General features: G+C 44.7%; 1 protein-coding gene across 1 annotated transcript in view; it reads right to left on the bottom strand.

Annotated features, from left to right (window-relative positions):
* Positions 1-10,374, bottom strand: part of DCN (decorin) — a 42,711-nt gene extending 32,337 nt beyond the window's left edge. The window contains exons 1-2 of the mRNA XM_054386580.1: positions 10,349-10,374; positions 5,684-5,918 (exon numbers count right to left, since the gene is read on the bottom strand). Of these exons, the coding sequence (XP_054242555.1) occupies positions 5,684-5,888 (205 nt within the window). The 5' untranslated portion in view covers positions 5,889-5,918; positions 10,349-10,374. The remainder of the gene's footprint in view (positions 1-5,683; positions 5,919-10,348) is intronic.
* Between the last annotated feature and the right edge of the window lie 10,361 nt (positions 10,375-20,735).

Below are 20,735 nucleotides of genomic sequence, written 5' to 3'. Positions count from 1 at the left end.
GACTGGAGGCTGCAAAGAGCTCTCCTTCCACCCCACGGAGTGAGGAGAAGAAGGGATCCTGATCCAGATTTCCACTTCCCTGTGGAGGATTTGTTTTTAGTAAGCTTTTACCTTACTAAAGGAGGAGTCTTCTAGAAGAAAGGATCCTGATCCAGATTTCCACTTCCCTATGTGGGATTTGTTTTTAGTAAGCTTTTACCTTACTAACGGAGGAGTCTTCTAGAAGAAGGGATCCTGATCCAGGTTTCCACTTCCCTTTTAACTTTTTTTAACTTACTAATGGAGGAGTCTTCTAATTGCCTGCAAGTTTCCTTCAGTTCGTGCCCATGGGACTAGGTGCCTAAATCTGATCCTTTTGGGGGAGGGAGGAAGCTAATTGAGTTGAGTTGGAAATGCCTGGGCTGAATGGAGAGGTGATGGTTAGCAGAGAAATGGAACTGTCATTGGTTTCATGGCTCCTGTGTGCACACTGCCTTCCCAAGCACCCTTCATCCCACAGCCCAGGAACATGCTAGGGTCATCCTGGCAGGAACAGAATTTTGAGTTCTTGTGGCCAGCTCCTGGCTTTCCTCAAGTCAGTAGGTAAATCTGACCTTGCCCCAGTCTGAGTCACTCAGAAATAAATTCAAGGTCAGAATAGAGGAGAGCAGGGGACAGATCTGCTTGCAAGAAGGCTGCACACACAGCTATCCTATCCCTGCCTGCAGGGGTGGTCATTGAACCTGCACCCTGGTGAGCCTCCCACTTGGGCCACAATCCATCAGGGGTTGTCACAGTCCCACCTGACAAGAAGGGATCAAAGTTCCTGGCAAGGCTGCTGAACTCTGCATCGAGCACAGAATGGAGAATCATAAAAATAATAGAATGGCCTGAGTTGGAAGGGACCTTAAAGACCATATAGTTCCCACCCCTTCCATCAGACACTTCCTCCTACTACAATATTCCTGCTCCAATATTCCTGCTGTGTTGGGTATTTGTGGTACTGGTCCAGTGTTCAGGAATGAGAAGGTGAAAACACATCTCCAGTAAACAGACTCATTCAGCTGAGACTGTTTTGGATCAGATCTCATCTCAGAGTGTGGTTTACAGGTTGGATCTAACTCCAGCTGGAGCTGGGAAGAAGATTCCCCTTGAATCCAAAAAACCTGGGAGTAACCTAAGTAACCTTGTCCCTGTGTTCATTGCTTTGGAAAACTACTGGATGTCATAGTGAGGAAGGTGGCAGGACAAGGGGGAGAGGGGACAGCTTCTCAGTGATACAGAAGTGCTGGTGAACCAGAGCTGACACAGCATGGCCATTTCCACCCCACCTGCCTCATCTTCCTCTTCAAACCCCAGAGCACCTGGGCTCTGTTGGAGTCTCCTCCCACCCCAGGTGTGGCCACTTTGCCCTCCCCATCCACTCCCCTCTTTAACACCACCACCACCCCCCCCTCCAAGAGAAGCAGAAGCTTCAAGCTGAGCCCATCTGGGCTGAGGATCCTCCTCCTCTCCTCATGGTGAGGACCCATGGTGCATGCCATGTGACTGGGGGGGGACAAAGGCTGGGGGGCCTGGTGGCCCCCTGGCTAGGTAGGGATAGGGTTGATGACTTCTCCAATATCATCCATGGATGCTGGCTGGGCCTCCTTACTGGGGCTCAGCTCCTCTGGGTGCTAGCTTGGGTGGTTGAGGGTCTTGCCCCTGGCTCTGGGATGGGTGCAAACATGGTGGTGGTGGAGCAGGAGCTGCTTTGGGAAGAGGAAGGTTGGTGGGGAGAAGGGAAGCAGGAGCTGCTTTGGGGAGAGGGGGAGCAGGAGCTGCTGTGGACATTTCCCTATGAGGAATAGAGAGTTTGAGTGACAAAATAGGTGTAGGGAGGAACTTATGGCCATGAGAGTTGCCAGTGGAAGGGTAAACCTTCTATGGATTAAGTGCTTTGTGCAAATGATCTTCTAAGCTAAATCTCTTGTTTTTAATAGCAGAAATGCATTTTGTAGCTTAGCCTGCCTACATTCAAAAGGAAAGTCTCTGGGGAGACCTAATGGCAGCCTTCCAGAACCTGAAGGGGGCCTGGGAGAGGGATGAGGAGAGACTGTTTGCAGGGGCCTGTGGTGCTGGGATGGGGAGTGATGGCTTTGAACTGGACAGGAGTGGATTTGGATGGGATGTTGGGAACAGGCTCTGTGCCATGAGGGTGGTGGACCCCTGGAACAGGTTGCCCAGAGAGGTGGTTGGGGCCCCATCCCTGGAGATGTTCAAGGTGAGGCTCAGCAGGGCTCTGGGCAACCTGATCTAGTGGAGGATGTCCCTGCTGACTGCAGAGGGGGTTGGACTGATGAGCTTTGGAGGTCCCTTCCAGCCCAGACCATTCTATGGTTCTAGCCCAGGTTGTTCAAAGCCTCATCCAGCCTGGTCTTCTAAAACCTTTCCAGGGAGAGGAGCATCCATAAGTTCCCTGAGCAACTCCTTCCGGTGCCTCACCACCTTCATGGTAAAGAAATTCTGTGACTGTTACTTCCTTGAGCTCTGCCAGGGAAATATTCTTTCTTTTTCAGGGCTGCATATTTTAAGCCCTGGGAGATGTCATCTCTTCCTTCGTGCCCAGAGGCTGGGTGTTATCATCCCAGCCACTTCAAAAGCACAACCTCTTCATTTGCAGTGCCTGCAGCCTGTGGCTTTCAACTAAGCTCAAAATAGATCTCTTTCTTATCAGCCCTCTCAAAACTAGCAGAGAAACACAGTCCTGGGACTTTGATTGCTGTATTTTCTGAGGCTCTTCACCAGGATGGGGACTCCAGGAACCCAGAAGCAGGAGGCTGCAATGCTGCCCTTTGGAGTACAGCAACAACAGGGCCCTGTGTGGCTATCTCTACTTTTTTTTTTACCAAGTGAAAGCTCCTTACGCTCTGCAGAATTGAAACAGACTGGGGACAAGTTCCCCAAATAACTTAAATTCCATCAGCATTAGCCAGTTTAACAACAATAAAACCTAAGGCTCTCATGGCATGGGGAGTAACCTCTTCCCCACTCCCTGCTCCATGTTTGCTACTGTCTAGTACCCAGATTGTGACCTTCCAGTATCTGAAGGGGGCTACAAGAACACTGGGGAGGGACTTTTGAGGGTGTCAGGTAGTAATAGGACTGGGGCAATGGAGCAAAAATAAAGGAGTAGATTCAGATTGGATGTTAGGAGGAAATTCTTCCCCATGAAGGTGGTGAGACACTGGCACAGGTTGCCCAGGGAGGTGGTGGAAGCCTCATCCTTGGAGGTTTTTGCAGCCAGGCTGGAGGTGGCTGTGAGCAACCTGCTGTAGTGTGAGGTGTCCCTGCCCATGGCAGAGGGGTTGGAACTGGTGATCCTTGAGGTCCTTTCCAACCCTGACAATTCTGTGACTCTAAATGTTCAAAGAAAATAAAAATAAAAGCATCTTTTCCCAGGGACAGCACGGAGAGCTTTGTGGATGCATGTCTAGGGTAGCCCCTGCTCAGTTGTGAAGCTTGCCTTGCATTGTTCACAGGGCTTTTGCCAAACACATCTGCTGGGTAATGATGTGCCTTGCTTCAATAAATTCGCAGAAGTTTCTAGAGATGTAACTAGTGTTTCTCCCTCATTTCTGAGATGGGATGACATCCACCACGATGAGAGCCAAGTCTGTGATCCACAGTAAATACAGAATCACAGAATGGTCTGGGCTGGGAGGGACCTCCACAACTCCTCCAGTCCAACTCCTCTGCATTCAGCAGGGACATCCTCCACTAAATCAGGTTGCCCAGAGCCCTGCTGAGCCTCACGTTGAATATCTCCAGGGATGGGGCCCCAACCACCTCCCTGGGCAACTTACTCCAGTGTTCCACCACCCTCATAGCAAAGAATTTTTTCCTAACATCCAATCTAAATCTGCTCTTCTCTAGTTTGAAGCCATTGCCCCTCATCCTGCCACTCCAGGCCTTTGCAAACAGTATCTCTCCATCCTTCTTGTGCACCCTTTCAGATACTGGAAGGCTGCTCTAAGGTCTGTTTGGAGCCTCCTCCTCTCCAAGCTGAAAGCTCAAGCTATAGCATAGGAGAACAGAAACACCCAGTTAGACATTTAAACAGCTGAGAGAAGCTCTTAGTTTAAAAAAACTGGCTTTCTAAAATCAGAAGAGAAGTTATTTGTCTGTCCAGTGAATAAAACTGCCTGACTTCCTTGTGAACAAAACCAACTGTAATTGATTTTCTGCACTGCACACTGGCTTAGACTGAATAATGCTGGCTTAAACCAAGAGCAGTCCCCCTGAAGTCATCTTTATTACTTGAGAACTCTGCATGGGAAAGTCAAATACAGCCATGGCTTCACATCCTGCTGCTCTGACAGGGGATGTGAGGGAGGAAGGGGACTTTGTGAGAAAGGTTCTCAGGGTTTTAGCTTGAGCAGTGTCTAAGAAAGATTTTTTTTTTTTTTCTTTCTTTCTTTTTTTAATAAGGAGCTCCAAAATGTGTTCATTGTTTTGGAGTCCTTCCAAGCCTCGAACTCCATGGAGCTGGTTCCAATATATATGATTCAGAGGTGGTTATTCCATTCTCTTGTATTGCAATGGAAAAGCGATGATTTCTATGCTGAGGTAGCAGGCAGCATGATTAAGAGTCTTACAGCTTGGGCCATGCAATTTAGAGCCATTTGAAGTGTTTCCATCCACACATCTGACCTCACTTCAATTTACTGAGTAGGCATTTGAAGGAACAGCCTTGTAAAGGCTCTTTCTTTATAACAGAAGTCTGTGGCCTTTCAAGGAAGAAATGAAATGTACCTACCTAGGAGATACATTAAAGGAACAATCAAACCTTGTTTGTGATCACAACAAATCTCCACCTTGTCAGGGCTTTGTGGCCTACTTCATATAGTACATTCCACTTAAGAGAACACATAACTCCTTGACAAAATCCCAGTAACAGACTGGGAGGGCATAGCAGCCTCCCATAGAATCATTGAATCACAGAATGGTAGGGGTTGGAAGGGACCTCTGGAGATCATTGAGTCCAAATCCCTGCCAAAGCAGGAGCACCTGGGGCAGATCATGCAGGAATACATCCAGAAGGGTCTTAAAAGTCTCCAGAGAAGGAGACTCCACAATCTCTCTGCAGCCTGCTCCAGGGCTCCAGCACCCTCACAGTAAAGAATTTTCTTTTCATGTTGAGGTGGAACCTCCTGGGTTCCAGTTTGTGTCCATTGCTCCTTGTCCTATCACAGGACACCACTGAAAAGAGCCTGGCCCCTTCTTGACACCCACCCTTCAGCTCTTTGTAAACCTTAATCTCCTCTCAGTCTTCTCTTCTCCAAACTAAGCAGCCCTAGGGCTCTCAGCCTTTCCTCATCATGCAGAAGTTCCAATTCCCCCCCCCCCCCTTTTCTTGGTGGCTTTCCTGCTACTTCTCAATTACTTGCCATCTCTCACTGTGGTCACCTAGACCTGGTTCTGAATTGTCTTCTCATGACTTCCAGAATCCAACTTTCCTCCCCATGCACAGGGAAACAGCAGCAATCCCTGCTCACCACATAAATGCTGCTAATTCTCTGAGCAAGGAAGGGAGGCTGCCCAAGGGTTGAGCTTTTTAAAGCCACCAGAAGTTTCCCAGCCAGATTAAAGTCACAACATGCCAGCTGCAAAGCCCTGGCTGGAACTGCAAACACAAATCCTCCAAAGACAGTCTTGGGCTTACCTAGGTCAGAGCACTGTACCACGCGGAGGTGGCACTGGCAGCGGAAGGGGCACACTGGTCCAAATCCAGACATGACCAAATCATCTGTTGAAGGCAAATCAGCTGAGCCTTCATCTTCCATCATAAAGTCAAAGAGGCCTTGCTGGTGGAAAGGCTTGGCCAAGCATGTTGGCAGTAGCAGGACAAAGAAAAGAGCCAGCTTCATGGCTTGTAGTTCATCGATTCTGGGCAGGACCTAGGGATCAAAACAGGAGATTTACAACCAAAGCAGCAGAATCCCATAGCTGCACAGTTCCTGCTGGAGGAGGTCCAGCACATCCACCAATTGCATAACTGTTCCTTCCTATAAATGAAAACTCAACTGTGGAAAATAGGGCAGTTATGAGATAGGGGCTTAGGAACTGCTTGTCAATAGTTTTTGCTGTTGTTGTTGTTACAAAGCAGTATAAAGGCAACTGTAAACACATCTGTTTGCATCCTTGGAGTAAGAGTTATTAAGAACAGGCAGTGCTGTCAACTTTGTTATGCAGAACAGTTCAAACAATAAGCCACATTTTCCATGTGTCTGTGTCCTGCCAATGTCACAGTTGATTTGGGTTCATTAGCATTTGTTTCATAGTGAGGAGCTTGTCCTCTGGGGAGGAACCTGAGGTTCCCAAACTCATCCTAATGTAGTATTTAATGTCTGGAGAAATACATATTTATACATATATATATATATAAAAATTATTTTTAAGAGCCAGCATGCTGTGTGTTTTAAATTATAGCCTGGCTGAGAAACAGTAGAATTTAGTGACAGGGTGGAGAGAGAGAGAGACAGAGAGACAGAGGGGGGAAGATCTTTGGTTGCTGAAATGAACTTCTTAAACAGCACAATAAAATGTTGTGTTCCATGGGATATTCTGGACTTGCTTTCCACATTTTTGGCCAGGAGATTTTGTGATAGCAAAGGATTCACCCTGAAAATCCTCTCCTTTGCACATTTTAATTGATGCTTGTAGGATTTCCAGCACACTTCCTACTGGGACTTCAAGGTTTCGTCCTGCAGGATTTCATGCTGAGGAGCCACTTCATGCACATATATTTTGTTATAGATATTAACAAGGACAGCTTCTTCAAGTTGTCTTCTCAGGATCTAGCCCTAAATGAATTTTAACTCCTTGTATATTCACTGAGGAGAAATTGCAACCCAGCTGTTGGCAGGCTGTGTAGATCAATTTTCTGAGCATCATTTTCTTTCACCACTCATTTATTGTATATAAGGAAACTGATCTTTTACAAACCCTTATGGATCCATAAACAACCCACAAAAAAAATAAGGTAGTAAGAAACCTGCTTTTAAGTTGCTAAGTGACAGAAAGATGAACTTCTCACTTAGGCAGGAGCCTTTTCTTCTAACAAAGGCAAAATGTCTACTTGTCAGCTTCTGAAGTGTCTTCTCTAGGTGCTACCTGGGATTAATTTTTTTTTTTCCCTACGGGACAGGCTGAGGGAGCTGGGGTTGTTCAGCCTGGAGAAGGCTGCAGGGAGACCTCAGAGCAGCCTTCCAGTACTTGAACAGGACTACAGGAAGGCTGCAGAGGGACTGTTTGCAAAGGTCTGCAGTGACAGGACAAGGGGCAGTGCTTTGAAATTAGAGAAGAGTAGATTTAGATAGGATGTTAGTACCCAGTTCTGTACCATGAGGGTGGTGGAACACTGCAACAGGTTGTCCAGGGAGGTAGCTGACGCCCCATCCCTGGAGATCTTCAGGGTGAGGCTTGATAGGGCTCTGGGCAACCTGATCTGGCTGAGGATGTCCCTGCACACAGGGACACCTCCCACCAGCCCAGGTTGCCCAAGGCCTCATCCAACATGGCCTTGAACACCTGCAGGGAGGAGGCATCCACAGCCTTCCTGGGCAACCTGTTCCCATGTCTCACTACCCTCACTGAAAAGAATTTCTTCCTAAGACCCAATCTAAATCTACCCTCTGAACCCCACCAACATCTTCCCCTACCTCCCACCAGCACTGGGGTGTGTTCCCCTGCAACATCCCTATGACTCCATTGCCTCCCTGGGCAGCCTGATCCAATCCCTGATCACTCTTGCAGCAAAGAAATTTTTCCTCCTCTCCAACCTAACCCTCCCCTGGCAAAATTTCAGGCCATTTCTTCTCCTTCTATCACCTGATAGTAGGGAAAAGAGACCAACCCCCACCTCACTGCAGCCTCCTCTCAGGGAGCTGTAGAGAGCAATGTGGTCTCCCCTCTCATAGATCATTATGATCCATGAATTAGTGTACAATAACAATGCAATTTATTCACAGTCTGCAATGGGAAGACCAATCTGCTGAACCACCACCATTCATTACAATAAGATCAACTTGAAAACAGTGGTAAATAAAACATCATCCCACCACTAATTATTTTTCAGCATGTACCTTAATACCAAGAAACTGTGGCAGTGCTGCACAGCACACCTGGCATGGCAATGGCAGTCAGTACTTTGCAAAGAGCTTCTTCAGCTCTTTTTTTATTTATTTTTTAAATGCATTCATATATTTAAAAGATTTTTTTTAAAACCCTTAAAAATGCTTCTAAGCATATCCATCCCAAAAGAGGATCTGATTCTATGATCTTATCCTGGAGGTAAATTACTACCCTGCTCAACCCCCTCCCCCAGACAATACAAAGCCACTTTGGAAGTGCCTTCACACTTCTGGTTGAAGCTGATTTTGATGGCTTCATTTATCTCAGTTAAATCCTGTAGTAGGCCTTTTACTTTGGTCCCTGCTTTGTCTAAATTGGAAAACAATCAGCAAAAGCTGTGTCTGAAGGAAAACTGTAGGACAATAAAGGAGAGAAAGGTCTCATCTGATGACAAAGCAGAGAAAATATCACCCAGAAGCTGCATATTAATCAGGAAAGAGGAACAGGTATGTGTCTGCATATCTGTGTTCCTATACATACTCTGTTCCTGTTGTTTGCACATGTAAAAGAATATAAGCAGAGAAAAATATACACAGAAAGCAGTGCTGGGGAAAAGGGTTTACATTTCACATACCAAAAAAACATAGTAAGAGGAGGAAAAAAATACTAAAAGGGGAAAATATACTAAGGGTGGGGGAGAAATACTAAGGGTGGGGGAGAAATACTAAGGGGGGGGAGAAATACTAAGGGGGGAAATAAGAGGTGAGAAAAAAATAAGACGAGGAACAATTTTTAAAAAAATAGAGGAGGAAAAATGCAAGAGGGGAAAAAAGCAAAAGGAGGAAAAATGTAGGAGGAGAAAGAAATGTAAAAGGAGAAAGAATACAAAAGGAAGGAAAAATGTAAGAGAAGGAAAAATACAAGAGGGTAAAAAAATATAAGAAGGGAGAAAAATGTAAGAGGAGAAAAACTATAAGAGGAGACAAAAAGTGTGAGAGAAAAAAACAATCTGAATTCTTAAAGGTCTATGACACAATATTTATGTCTGCAGGACCTAGCTGTTTAAATTTGCTTTAATGGTGTGTTTACACTGAGGAAGACTTTTCCACAAACAGAGGAAACTATAGCATAGAGCTGGCCACATTTCCAGGCTCAGAGACCACTGGCAACAGGCTTCAGCAGCTCACGTCACTGCTGTACTGGTGGTCTCCTTGTCGCTTCAGCTTAGTGCTGAGCTTTCAATTAGTTACTTCTGAGCTCACCTACTGTCAGGAATCTCTCAAAATGCCACCAAGTGAAACAATAGGTGCAGTTGCAAAAAAAGACAACAAAATCAAAGCCACTTCAGCCGCCCCTGAAAGTCTTCAGCAGCCCCTGAAACACTTTAGCCACCCCTGAAAACCTTCAGATACCCCTGAAACACTTCAGCCACCGCTGAAAGTCTTCAGCCACCCCTGAAACGCTTCAGCCACCCCTGAAACACTTCAGCCACCCCTGAAACGCTTCAGCCATTATTTAAATATCTTAGCCAATACTTAAATATCTTACCCATCTTTGTGTAGTATGCACATATAAAAGTGCCCCCCCAAGAGATTCAAACAGGAGTTTTCTACTCCAGGAATTTTCTTTTCTATTTATTTCATTCATAGAAACTTCCTTTAAGTTGAGAGTTTCCAAGAAGAGTTAAATGAGAGTCCCTTGTTTCCTACGCTGTAAGATAGAACTAACATTTCAAAGCCATGCACTGAGCCCCTTTTTAACTGCCCCAGAAGTGGGGGGTTTTAACCTGAAATTAAATATATTCGCTAACAGTCAGAATCTAGCTGTAAGAAATCCAAATGAGAGGAAAAAAAAGAAGAGACTCACAGAGTGCAGCTTAAAAGAGGAACGTAACAACTCAGCTTTTACACTCACTCTGCAAACAGAGAATCTAAGTGCTGCAAAAAAAAAAAAATTAAATAAAAAAAAAGAGGAAAGTTTACAGCAAGGTAAATAGAAAGGACTATAGCAGCGCTTCTCCAAATCCAAACAAGAGATAGAACAGACAAATAAACAGTAGCAAATCTGCAGAGTCCTGGAGAATGCCTTCTCCTCTTCCCCAGGAACAAAAGTGCTGGATCCAAAGCTTACCACTGCTAAACATTTAGTAGGAGTTTTTAAACTCTCCCTTTCAAATTCAGCTCTTTCTTGCCGGAGCCTTGCCCTGAAGTTTTATGAGTGCAGCGTAGTTGAGGAGAATTACTGAAAACCATACCTTTTAATCCAGGGATTTGCAACAGGAGCTCTCAAAGCTGAGATGTAATTAAACTAAATATTCAAGCCAGGCAAAAAAAAAAAAAAAAAAGGGGGGGAAAAAAAAAGGGGGGGGAAGGAAAGAGAGGACTTTGCAGGTGTGGAAAGGAGGAGGGGGGAAGTTCAGCTCAGTGACTGTCACTTGGTGGAAAACCCTCCTGCTTCTATTCCATAGCACAGTTAAAAACTAAGGTTTCTCTCAATGAACACAATCCAGGCTGACACCCACATTAGATCATATGGTAATGATATGTCTCCTGTATTGTAGCCAGGAACTTTATCAGCTCTTTTGCTTTCTTTTCCTCCTTTTCCTTTTTTTTATTTTTCTTTTTTTTTCTTTTTTAGAATCCCAAACTATTTTTCTTCTTTTTTTTTTTTCTCCCCACTAGAAAACAGATGCTTAGCTGCAATTCATCTTAATTCTTTTTTATTTATGTCCCTACAACATAGATTTAGGAAGGGTTTTCTTTGGTTTTTGTTTTTTTTGGGGGGAGGGGGGGCTGGGGGGGGGGGGAGGTGTTTAACCCTGTGGGGTTGTGGTTTTTTGTGGAGGGTTTTTTTTTTTCCTGATTCATTACTGAGGAAAAAACATGTTTGGCTGTTCCTCTTGTTCCTAAGTCTTTTGCAATTCAAGGAAATGATAGAAAAATTCATCTTGGAGGTAGTTAAAGTGGAGATTAATATCAGAGAGAAAATAAAAAAGGGGGGGTGGGGAAGGAGGAACTTCAGGTAAAACTATTTCAACAGATATCAACCTGCCTTTGCTTATGGCTCTAATCCTTGTCAAGTAGTCTGGAGTGTAATCTACAATTATCCTGGCTAATAATGGGGGGTGCAGGGGGTGTTAAAATGTATTTCTTCCAACTGCAGCATGGTTTTCATGGAGATGAAAATCCTGTTTCCATTAGGAGAACCATTGCTAACGTTTTGTGGGCAGAACTGCCTTATATAAACTTTGCTGCTTTTGCTTTTTTTTTTTTTTTTTTTTCCCTTTTACTGCTTTCTCACCAGGACAACAAAGCAGAGAGGAAATTAGCTTTAAATGTTTTTTGTTTTTTTTTGGGGGGGTGGGCTTTGTAGTTATTTTTATTATTTTTTTTTAAAGACAGTGGAGTTTTGGAGGGTTTTTTTAATAGCATGAAAGAAAAACTGTCTCTGACTCATTTATGTTTTATTTTGCTAATGTCTGTTTTGATGCAAATAGGAGTGGAAACCAAGCTGCATTTCCTCTGTTTAAAAGGAAAACTGAGCTTCAATTCCTCTATTAAAAGAAAACCAAGCTGCATTTCCCCTATTAAAAAGGAAACCAAGCTGCTTTTCCTCTATTTAAAAAGGAAACCAAGCTGCTTTTCCTCTATTGGAAAAGGAAACTAAGCTATATTTTCTCTATTAAAAAGGAAACTAAACTGCATTTCCTCTGTTTAAAAAGGGAACTGAACTGCATTTCCTCTGTTTAAAAAGGGAACTGAACTGCATTTCCTCTATTAAAAAGGAACTAAACTGCATTTCCTCTGTTTAAAAAGGGAACTGAACTGCATTTCCTCTATTAAAAAGGAACTAAACTGCATTTCCTCTATTGAATAAAGGGAACTAAAGTGCATTTCCCCCATTTAAAAAGCCTAGCAAGCTGAAAGGAGAGCAAATCTAATAACTGCTGTTCCTTGAGCCATCCCCAACACCTTGTGAACATGTGCAGCTCCCCTCTGCTCTTAGCTGTCATACCTAAATCCTGGAGGCTTGTGTCTCTCTGTGTTTTGACTTGTATCCTTTTTTCTTTCTGCCCCTAGGCTAAGGCCAGGTGCAAACCTTGAAATTAAAGCCTGTAAAAATGGGAAACTGTGCTGAAACAAAGGCTGGATTTGCAGAAACACAAGGAAATGGTAGTTTCAACTATTCTCCTCATTTGATTTCAAGGAGGGCCATTGGAGCAGCCTTTAGTGTTGTTCTCCTTTGGTGGAATAAAATCTGGTAGAATAATTGATTGCTGGTTTTGGACATCTTAAATTATGGTTTATTTATGCAGTTCCTCCTAAAATTTGAGGCTCATTTTTTTTCCACCTCTAGTCTTGGAGTTAACTTCTTTCCCCTGCCTCTTCACTGGATTCAAGACTGCTGATGACTTCAGTCCTAGCAGTTCTCTTGGTGTTCCAAGCTCTTCTGCTTACAACAAAGCCTTGTCTTTGTCCAGAAGTATTGCCATGAGGCTTGCTGAAATCTTGGCTGCATCTTAGACCTGTCAGTTGTGTGAACCTTGGTCACCAGCTGCATCTGGTGTTTAAAAACATTTCAAAGCAAGATTTGTGATGAGGGACGGGTCAGGGTAAACTTGTCAGTTTGCTTCACAAACCCCATTCATATCCTTGCCCAGTAAAATCAGGATGCCTTGGTTCTGTTATCCCTTCTGGGGTTGAAAGGTGTTATTACTGCAGAGCTCAGTCATTTCTTTGGAGGCACAGGAGGGGATGGACAATCACCTCTCTTCTTTTTTTTTTTTTTTTTCTTCGGTATTAGGGAGAGTCAAATAAAACCATGAAGATCAAGGTGAGGAGAGCACAGAGTGCCTGCTTGGTGGACTGGGAGTTCCCAGAGGAGCTGTTGTCCATGGAGGGAGAATTTTCCTTCTTGTTTTGGTAATAAAGTCCATGCCAAGAAGCTCAGAGAGGAAAAGATGTTACCACCTTATGGGAATGATGAAAACATTTATGCTGCCTTGTCTGCTCTGCTCTGGTGAGACCTCACCTGGAGTACTGTGTCCAGCTCTGGGACCCCCAACACAAGAGAGACATGGAGTGGGTCCAAAGGAGAGCCAGCAAGATGAACAGAGGCTGCAGCATCCCTGCTATAAAGACAGGCTGGAAGACTTGGGGCTGTTCAGCCTGGAGAAGGCTCCCAGGAGACCTTGTAGCTACACTTCAATATCTGAAGGGGACCTACAGGAAGGCTGGGGAGGGACAGTTTAGAAGGGTCTGTGGGGATAGGATGAGGGGCAATGGTTTGCAACTGGAGCAGGGCAGAGTTAGGTTGGACATCAAGAAGCAGTTCTGCACAATGAGGGTGGCGAAATACTGGAACAGGCTGCCCAGGGATGTGGTTGAGGCTCTGTCCTTGAAGACATCCAAGGTCAGACTTGTGGCCCTGGGCATCCTACTCTAGTTGGAGGTGTCCCTGCTGAGTGCAGGGGAGATTGGACAAGATAACCCCTGAGGGTCCCTTCCAGCTCAATGCAATCTGTGAAGCTGTGGATTATCACAAAGGGGACCTCAAAATCTACCTCTTTTGGCAAGACCAACCCTCACATTAGTTCTACAAAAATTAAGTGAGACCTCATCACCCTCCACAACTGTCTCAAATGAGGCTGTTCCCAGGTGGGGTTTGCTCTCTTCTCACAGCAGTAAGTGACAGAAAAAGAAGAAATGGCCTCAAATTGTGCCAAGGGAGGTTCAAGTTGGATATTAGGAAAAAATTCTTTCCAGAAAGGGTTCTCAGGAACTGGGAGAGGCTGCCCAGGGAGGTGGTGGAGTCCCCATCCCTGGAGGGATTGCATGGATGTGGTGCTGTGGGACGTGGTGTAGTGGTAGTTGCTTTGTGGGATTGTGCTGTTGGACTTGAGCATCTCAAAGGTCTCTTCCAACCTCAACAGTTCTATGATTCTAAGTAGTCCTTCAAGCCAACTCTTTGCTCCCTGCTCTGTCACTCAGAGGATCAACAACTTCCAACAAAAGCAAACACCCCACCAGCAAATGAGGCCAGCCTGGCATTTCAAGGCTCATGAGCACACAGAGGGCCTGGCATGGATGAGTTCTACTTCCAGGTATGACCTATTTTGATTGCAGCTTAGTTATTATTAAAAGAGATGATGATTAGAACAATCTTGGTTTCTAGAGGATTCTATTCCTCCAGTTCAACAAACAGGGCTGCATGCTGCTCCAGATACTGCTTCCCAGAAAGTTGCAGGCAAGTGCATGTTAATGGTAGTTATGTAAGATCCTTTTATTAAATTTTGATGGGTAGCATCTGCTTCATCTGCTCACAGCTTATTTGTGTGGACCTTTCAAAGTGCAGTGGCAGGAGAGAGGACAGGAAGCCTGCCTACTGTTGACTGCTCTGCCTGGGTCCAGTGGAAGTCTCTGCAGGAAAGAGAGGAGCAGCTGCCCTGTAAGGAGCAAACATACCTTGGGGGAAGGGCTGCTGGAGCGTGAGACTGGGCTGGGTGAGAGGCACATCCACAGCAGGCACCCAGCACTCCCAGTACAGGTTGCAGACTGCTCAGAAGAACAGGGAGCCAACAAAATCTCCCCCTGGGGAGGAAATAAAAGCTTTTCTTTTTCAGGAGCTTGGGAAAGAAAGGGTAGCATTTATTGCAATCCAGAATGTTGCTGGAATCTGACCTGGAGAATGATATCTGGAGAACAGAAGGCTCCAGGGAGACCTTAGAGCAGCCTTCCACTACCTGAAAGGGGCTGACAAGAAAGCTGGAGAGGGATTTTTGCCAAGGGCTTGTAGTGGCAGGATGAGAGGGAATGGATTGAAGCTGGAGGAGGGGAGATTTAGGCTGGAGATGAGGAAGAAATTCTTTCCAGTGAGGGTGGGGAGACACTGGAACAGGTTGCCCAGGGAGGTTGTGGATGTCCCCTTCCTGGAGGTGTTCAAGGCCAGGTTGGACCTTGAGCAACCTGGGCTGGTGAGAGGTGTCTCTGCCCATGGCAGAGGGTTGGAACCAGATGATCTTGAAGGTCCCTTCCAACCTAAAGCATTCTATGAATCTATGAACAAAACTAAAGCAGGAGGACAGGATCTGTCCTGTAAGAACCTGGTGGCCCAGAGATTCAGATTGTTTCTTCCTCTAAATTTCCACTACAGAAAAAGGCATTTTACTTGGGCTGCCTTCTAGCAGATCCCAGCTTTGATGATCAAGGACTGATTATCATTGTTGTGGTGAGGAAGAAGAGCAGGAGAATCTGCTTGAAAGTCTTCATGAGCCAGCTAGGTAAGTGCCAACCCCCATTAGGAAGGGATGACACCAGATCCACTCTTTGGCTGCCTCTCAAGGGCCTTCTCCACCTCCTCTGTCTTTCTATCTCATGCTTGGGCTTTACTAGCATGACATTCTCCATGCCTACTACATTCTCTTACATACTACTGCCTGTCTCTCCTCTCCTTTCTACTCCATGCAGAAGAATTTCTTCCATTCTCCTGTAGTAAACTGCTCTTTCCAATAGCAATGGAGTTCCTCTCCTCAAAATGTGAGTAAATATTGACCCAAGCTTAGTAAACACTGATGCTGGTAAATATTGACCCAGGCACAGCCTAACAAGGCAGCCAAAGAAACAGAAATGTCATTTCTGGATGTTCTGAGTATCAAAGTTTCCTTCAGAGCTCTGTGGCCTCAGCAAGGATAATCCTCAACTTCTTGACGTTTCTACAGATCACTAATTAATGAAGAAAACAGAAGCAGATGCTCTCATACAGACTGATAGGTTTCTGTAGTAGTGCTCAAGTGGCTCAGTTGTTGTGTTTCAGGTGGCAAATAGCTCCTGCCTGGCTCTGTGTGAGTGTCAGCAGTCTCCTGCCCTTTGGAAAAATCTCCTACCTGAAGGAAAGAATGTGCTGGCAGATGGGTCCTGCATCTGGGGCAGGGCAATCCTAAACTGGGCAGGGACTGGCTGGAGAGCAGCCCTGAAGAAAAGGCTTTGGGGGTGCTGGGGGATGAGAAGCTCAGCAGGAGCCAGCAGTGAGCACTTGCAGCCCAGAGAGCCAAGCAGAGCCTGGGCTGCAGCAAGAGAAGTGTGGCCAGCAGGGCCAGGGAGGGGATTCTGCCCCTCTGCTCCACTCTGCTGAGACCACACCTGGAGCTCTGGGTCCAGTTCTGGAGCCTCTGTTCCAGGAAGGCTCTGGGGGGGCTAGAAGGTGTCCAGAGAAGGGCCACGAGGATGAGCAGAGGGCTGGAGATGCTCTGCTCTGGAGACAGCCTGAGAGAGTTGGGGTTGTGCAGTCTGGAGAAGAGAAGGCTCCCAGGAGACCTTCTTGTGGCCTTCCAGGATCTGAAGGGGGCTACAGGAAAGCTGGGGAGGGACTTTTTAGGGTGTTGGGTAGAGATAGGACAGGGGAGAATGGATTCAAACTAGAGGAGATTTAGATTAGACATTAGGAAGAAGTTCTTCCCCATGAGGGTGGTGAGACACTGGCACAGGTTGCCCAGGGAGGTGGTGGAAGCCTCATCCCTGGAGGTGTTCAAAGCCAGGCTGGAGGTGGCTGTGAGCAACCTGCTCTAGTGTGAGGTGTCCCTGCCCATGGAACTGGATAACCTTTGAGGTCCCTTCCAGTGCTGACACTGCTGTGATTGTGTGATGTTGCCCACCAAAGACAGCGGGAAGCTACAAGCTCTCATGAAAGAGGCATTCTCAGGACAGTGTTACTCTGGGAGCATGGGACACAAAGGAGGGAGTGATGACTGCAGAGGACACAGGCTTAGTTCAGGCAAGAGGAAACAAAATTTCAAGTGAGCAGCTGCTTTATCAGATTTTGGCCTTTCTTTCTGTTTTGCAGTATCTGGAGTTGGAGTCCAACTACTTGCAAGGTTCGGGGGGTGGGGGGGGGTGGGGAATAAAAAATCAAACCCTTAATTCTCAATTTGATGGCCCTTAGATCATGCTCTGGACAAGCTTCATCACCCCAGCTGGATTACACAATGCCCTAGAAAAGGATGACAGTAATTCATGCAAAGGTTGGAACTCTCCCCCTTGCATGTCTTCTGTTACTCAGGGGTTATGAACCAGCATTCAGAATGAGACACATCCTGTCCAGCTCTGAACAGCCTATTCCCAGATTATGAAACACATGTGAACAGCCAGGTCATCCTTCACTTCCAGTTTACTCATCACAGAGAAGAAACTTTTTTCAAGAGGAGCTAGTGACTGTAATGCTGAAGAAAGTCCTGGAAAAAAAGGAGTGGAAGAACAAAAAAGGAGCCTTTACAAAAGGGTTTGTACCTCTACCTCTGCATTTGGGGCTGTTCAGCCTGCAGAAGGTCCAGGGAGACCTTAGAGCAGCCTTCCAGTACCTGAAGGGGCTACAAGAAAGCTGGAGAGAGACTTTTGACAAGGGCTTGTAGTGTTAGAATGAGGGAGAATGGATTGAAGCTGGAAGAGAGGACAGTTAGACTGGAGATTAGGAAGAAATTCTTCACAGTGAGGGTGGTGAGACACTGGCACAGGTTGCCCAGGGAGGTTGTGGATGTCCCCTCCCTGGAGGTGCTCAAAGCCAGGCTGGATGAGACCCTTGAGCAATGTGGGCTGGTGGGAAATATCTCTAACATCCAGCCCAACCTCTCTGTGTGTTTAGGATCTTGCAGTTTATCTAACTTGGTCAGACTCCTGCCTTTTCCTATGAGTCTGTAGCAAAAATATACATGGACTGAACTGGCAGTGCTGTTGTGGCTGAGTTCTCCTCCTCACTGGTGCAATAAAAAAACGTGGCTGCAACGTGCTCCCATTCATTACAATGCTACAAAATGTAAGACATTCCAGCATGAAAAAAATGAATCCCTTGAATAGCTGGAAAAAAAAAAAAAAAAAGTCATGTTCCAGCTATAAATACTAAATGGTATCTGGGAATGAAGGGGGGAAAAAAAAGAAGAAATAAATGAATGTCACTTGTAGAAGATTGAATGGGAATAATAATAAAAATAATAATAAAATACATACTAAAAGAGAAAATTTGTAAAAGAAAAATAAGAAAAAGGAGGAAGGAGAGTGCTAGATGGAGAAAGATTAAAATTCAAGCTCCAGCTATTGCTTGCCAGACTGAATCACTTAAAGTTTTCCTTCCCTAGCTCATATATTTCTCTGACATCTTTTCCCATTATTCACCAAGGAGGCTTAAGAAATATGTACATTGAACACTCCCACAGAGTTCTGCCCCTTTCTACTTTTCTCTCATGCTGAGATTTTTTTAATTTTTTTTTCCTTTAGTCCTGTCTGGAAAGAGGAACCTGCATGGTTCTGAGGTAAAGTCTCTGTTCCAAGCTTCTTCATTTTAAAAAGAGGGCTTTGAAAAAAAGGTCAGAGTGACAGGTAGGGAGGACTGAGCATGAGAAGAACAGCACTGAGCACTGGACTCATGTTTGTGCGTGGCACAAAGCCCACTGAAAGCAATTTTGCTGCTCACTGACCTATGTATTTGTATTTACCTACACGTTCACCCACATATTTAGCTATATATTTATATTTAGCTATGCATTTACCTCCATATTTACAACAGATTGAAAATTAGATAGATTTAGATTTAGATTTACCCACATATGTACCTATATATTTATGTTTATATATAAATATTTATATTTACATATATATATTTATATTTACCTGTACATTTATATTTACCTATACATTTATATTAACCTATACATTTATATTTACCTATACATTTATATTAACCTATACATTTATATTTACCTGTACATTTATATTTACCTATATATTTATATTTACCTGTACATTTATATTCACCTATATATTTATATTTACCTGTACATTTATGTTTACCTGTACATTTATGTTTACTTATCTATTTATATTTACCTGTACATTTATAATTACCTATACATTTATATTTGCTTGTATATTTATATTCACCTGTACATTTATATTTACCTATACATTTATATTTATCTATATATTTCATAGAACCAGTCAGGGTTGGAAAGGACCCGAGGATCATCCAGTTCCAACCTCCCTGCCATGGGCAAGGACACCTCACACTACATCAGGTTGCTCAGAGCCACATCCAGCCTGGCCTTAAACACCTCCAGGGATGAGGCTTCCACCACCTCCCTGGGCAACCCATTCCAGGGTCTCACCACTCTCATGGTGAAGAACTTCTTCCTCACTATATAAATTTCTATTTACCTACATATATTTATATATATATTGGAGCAAGTTATTCACCAGGAGGTTCAGCAAACAATTCAGTGTGAGGTTGAGTAAGTAACTCGATGTGATGTATTTTTCCCCCCTCTCCAAATTCATTCAGCTTTGCACATCATTTAAAAGCAAACTGCTTTCTTTTATGTTTTTTTCTCCCCTCCTTTTAAGGAGAAGCAGGAAGTTCTAAAATGCTTATTTAAAAGGGGGCAATGAACGCTTCCCAGCATGATGTAAAAGTAAAACAAACACCATTCTCAGTCACATATTATTCAGGCAGACAGAGTATAAATAGATTACATGAGAGGTCATGAGAAAACTGCCAGAATTAATAGGCTGAGATATGAAAATGGTTTGATTATCATTACAATGCATTGACTCAAGAGTATTTGCATTTTTCTTCTTACACTTCTTTTGTTTTCTTTAGATTTCTTGACATTTTTTCCTTCTACTTCTTTTGCTTTATGAGAAAACATTGAAAAATAAGAACTGGGTTTCTCCTTTTTCCCCAATAGTTTGTACGGAAAATGCTGTGTGATATTTTAAATAAGAAATATTGCTATCACAATGAAAAATTAAATCACTCTCTGGGTTTTTATCCAGCTTGTTTCTAATCCTGGAATAAAACCTCTCTAGCATCACTTTAAAAAGTGGTTTATTTCCCTTTCATGCAATGTAAAGCATAAAGGTTCTTCCCCTTCTCTTGAAGCTGGGAGAGGAGAGATTTAAACTGGATACTAGGAAGAAATTCTTTCCAGTGAAGCTGGAGAGACACTGGAACAGGTTGCCCAGGGAGGTTGTGGATTCCTCCTCCCTGGAGGTGTTCAAGGCCAGGTTGGATGATGCCTTGAGCAACCTGGGCTGGTGGAAGAGTGCTGGAATACTGTGTCCAGGTCTGGAACATTCAATACAGGAAGGATATGGACCTGATGGAGTGGGTCCAAAGGAGGGCCAGGAAAATGCTCAGGGGGTTGGAACACTTCTGCTACAAGGACAGGCTAAGGAAGCTGGGGGTGTTCAGCCTGGAGAAGAGAGGGCTCCAGAGAGACCTAATATCGATCTTCCAGTAGCTGATGGGGGCTACAAGAAGGATGGAGAGAGAGACTGTTTGCAAAGGCCTGCAGGGACAGGACAAAGAGCAATGGGTTCAGACTAGAGAAGGGCAGATTTAGATTGGATGTTAGGCACAAGTTCTGCACAAAGAGGGTTGTGGAACACTGGAACAGGTTGCCCAGGGAGGTGGTTGGGGCTCCATCCCTGGAGATATTCAAGGTCAGGCTGGGCAGGTCTCTGGGCAACCTGATCTAGAAGAAGTTGTCCCTGCTGACTGCAGGTGGGTTGGACTGGATGACCCTTGAAGGTCCTTTCCAACCCAGAGCATTCTATGATTCCATGATTGTATGAAGATGTCCCTGGTCCCTGCAGGAG

Source organism: Indicator indicator, chromosome 14 (genome assembly GCF_027791375.1).
Source record: "Indicator indicator isolate 239-I01 chromosome 14, UM_Iind_1.1, whole genome shotgun sequence".
NCBI classification, from domain to species: Eukaryota; Metazoa; Chordata; class Aves; order Piciformes; family Indicatoridae; genus Indicator; species Indicator indicator.
This window is presented reverse-complemented; position numbering and strand designations above follow the sequence as displayed.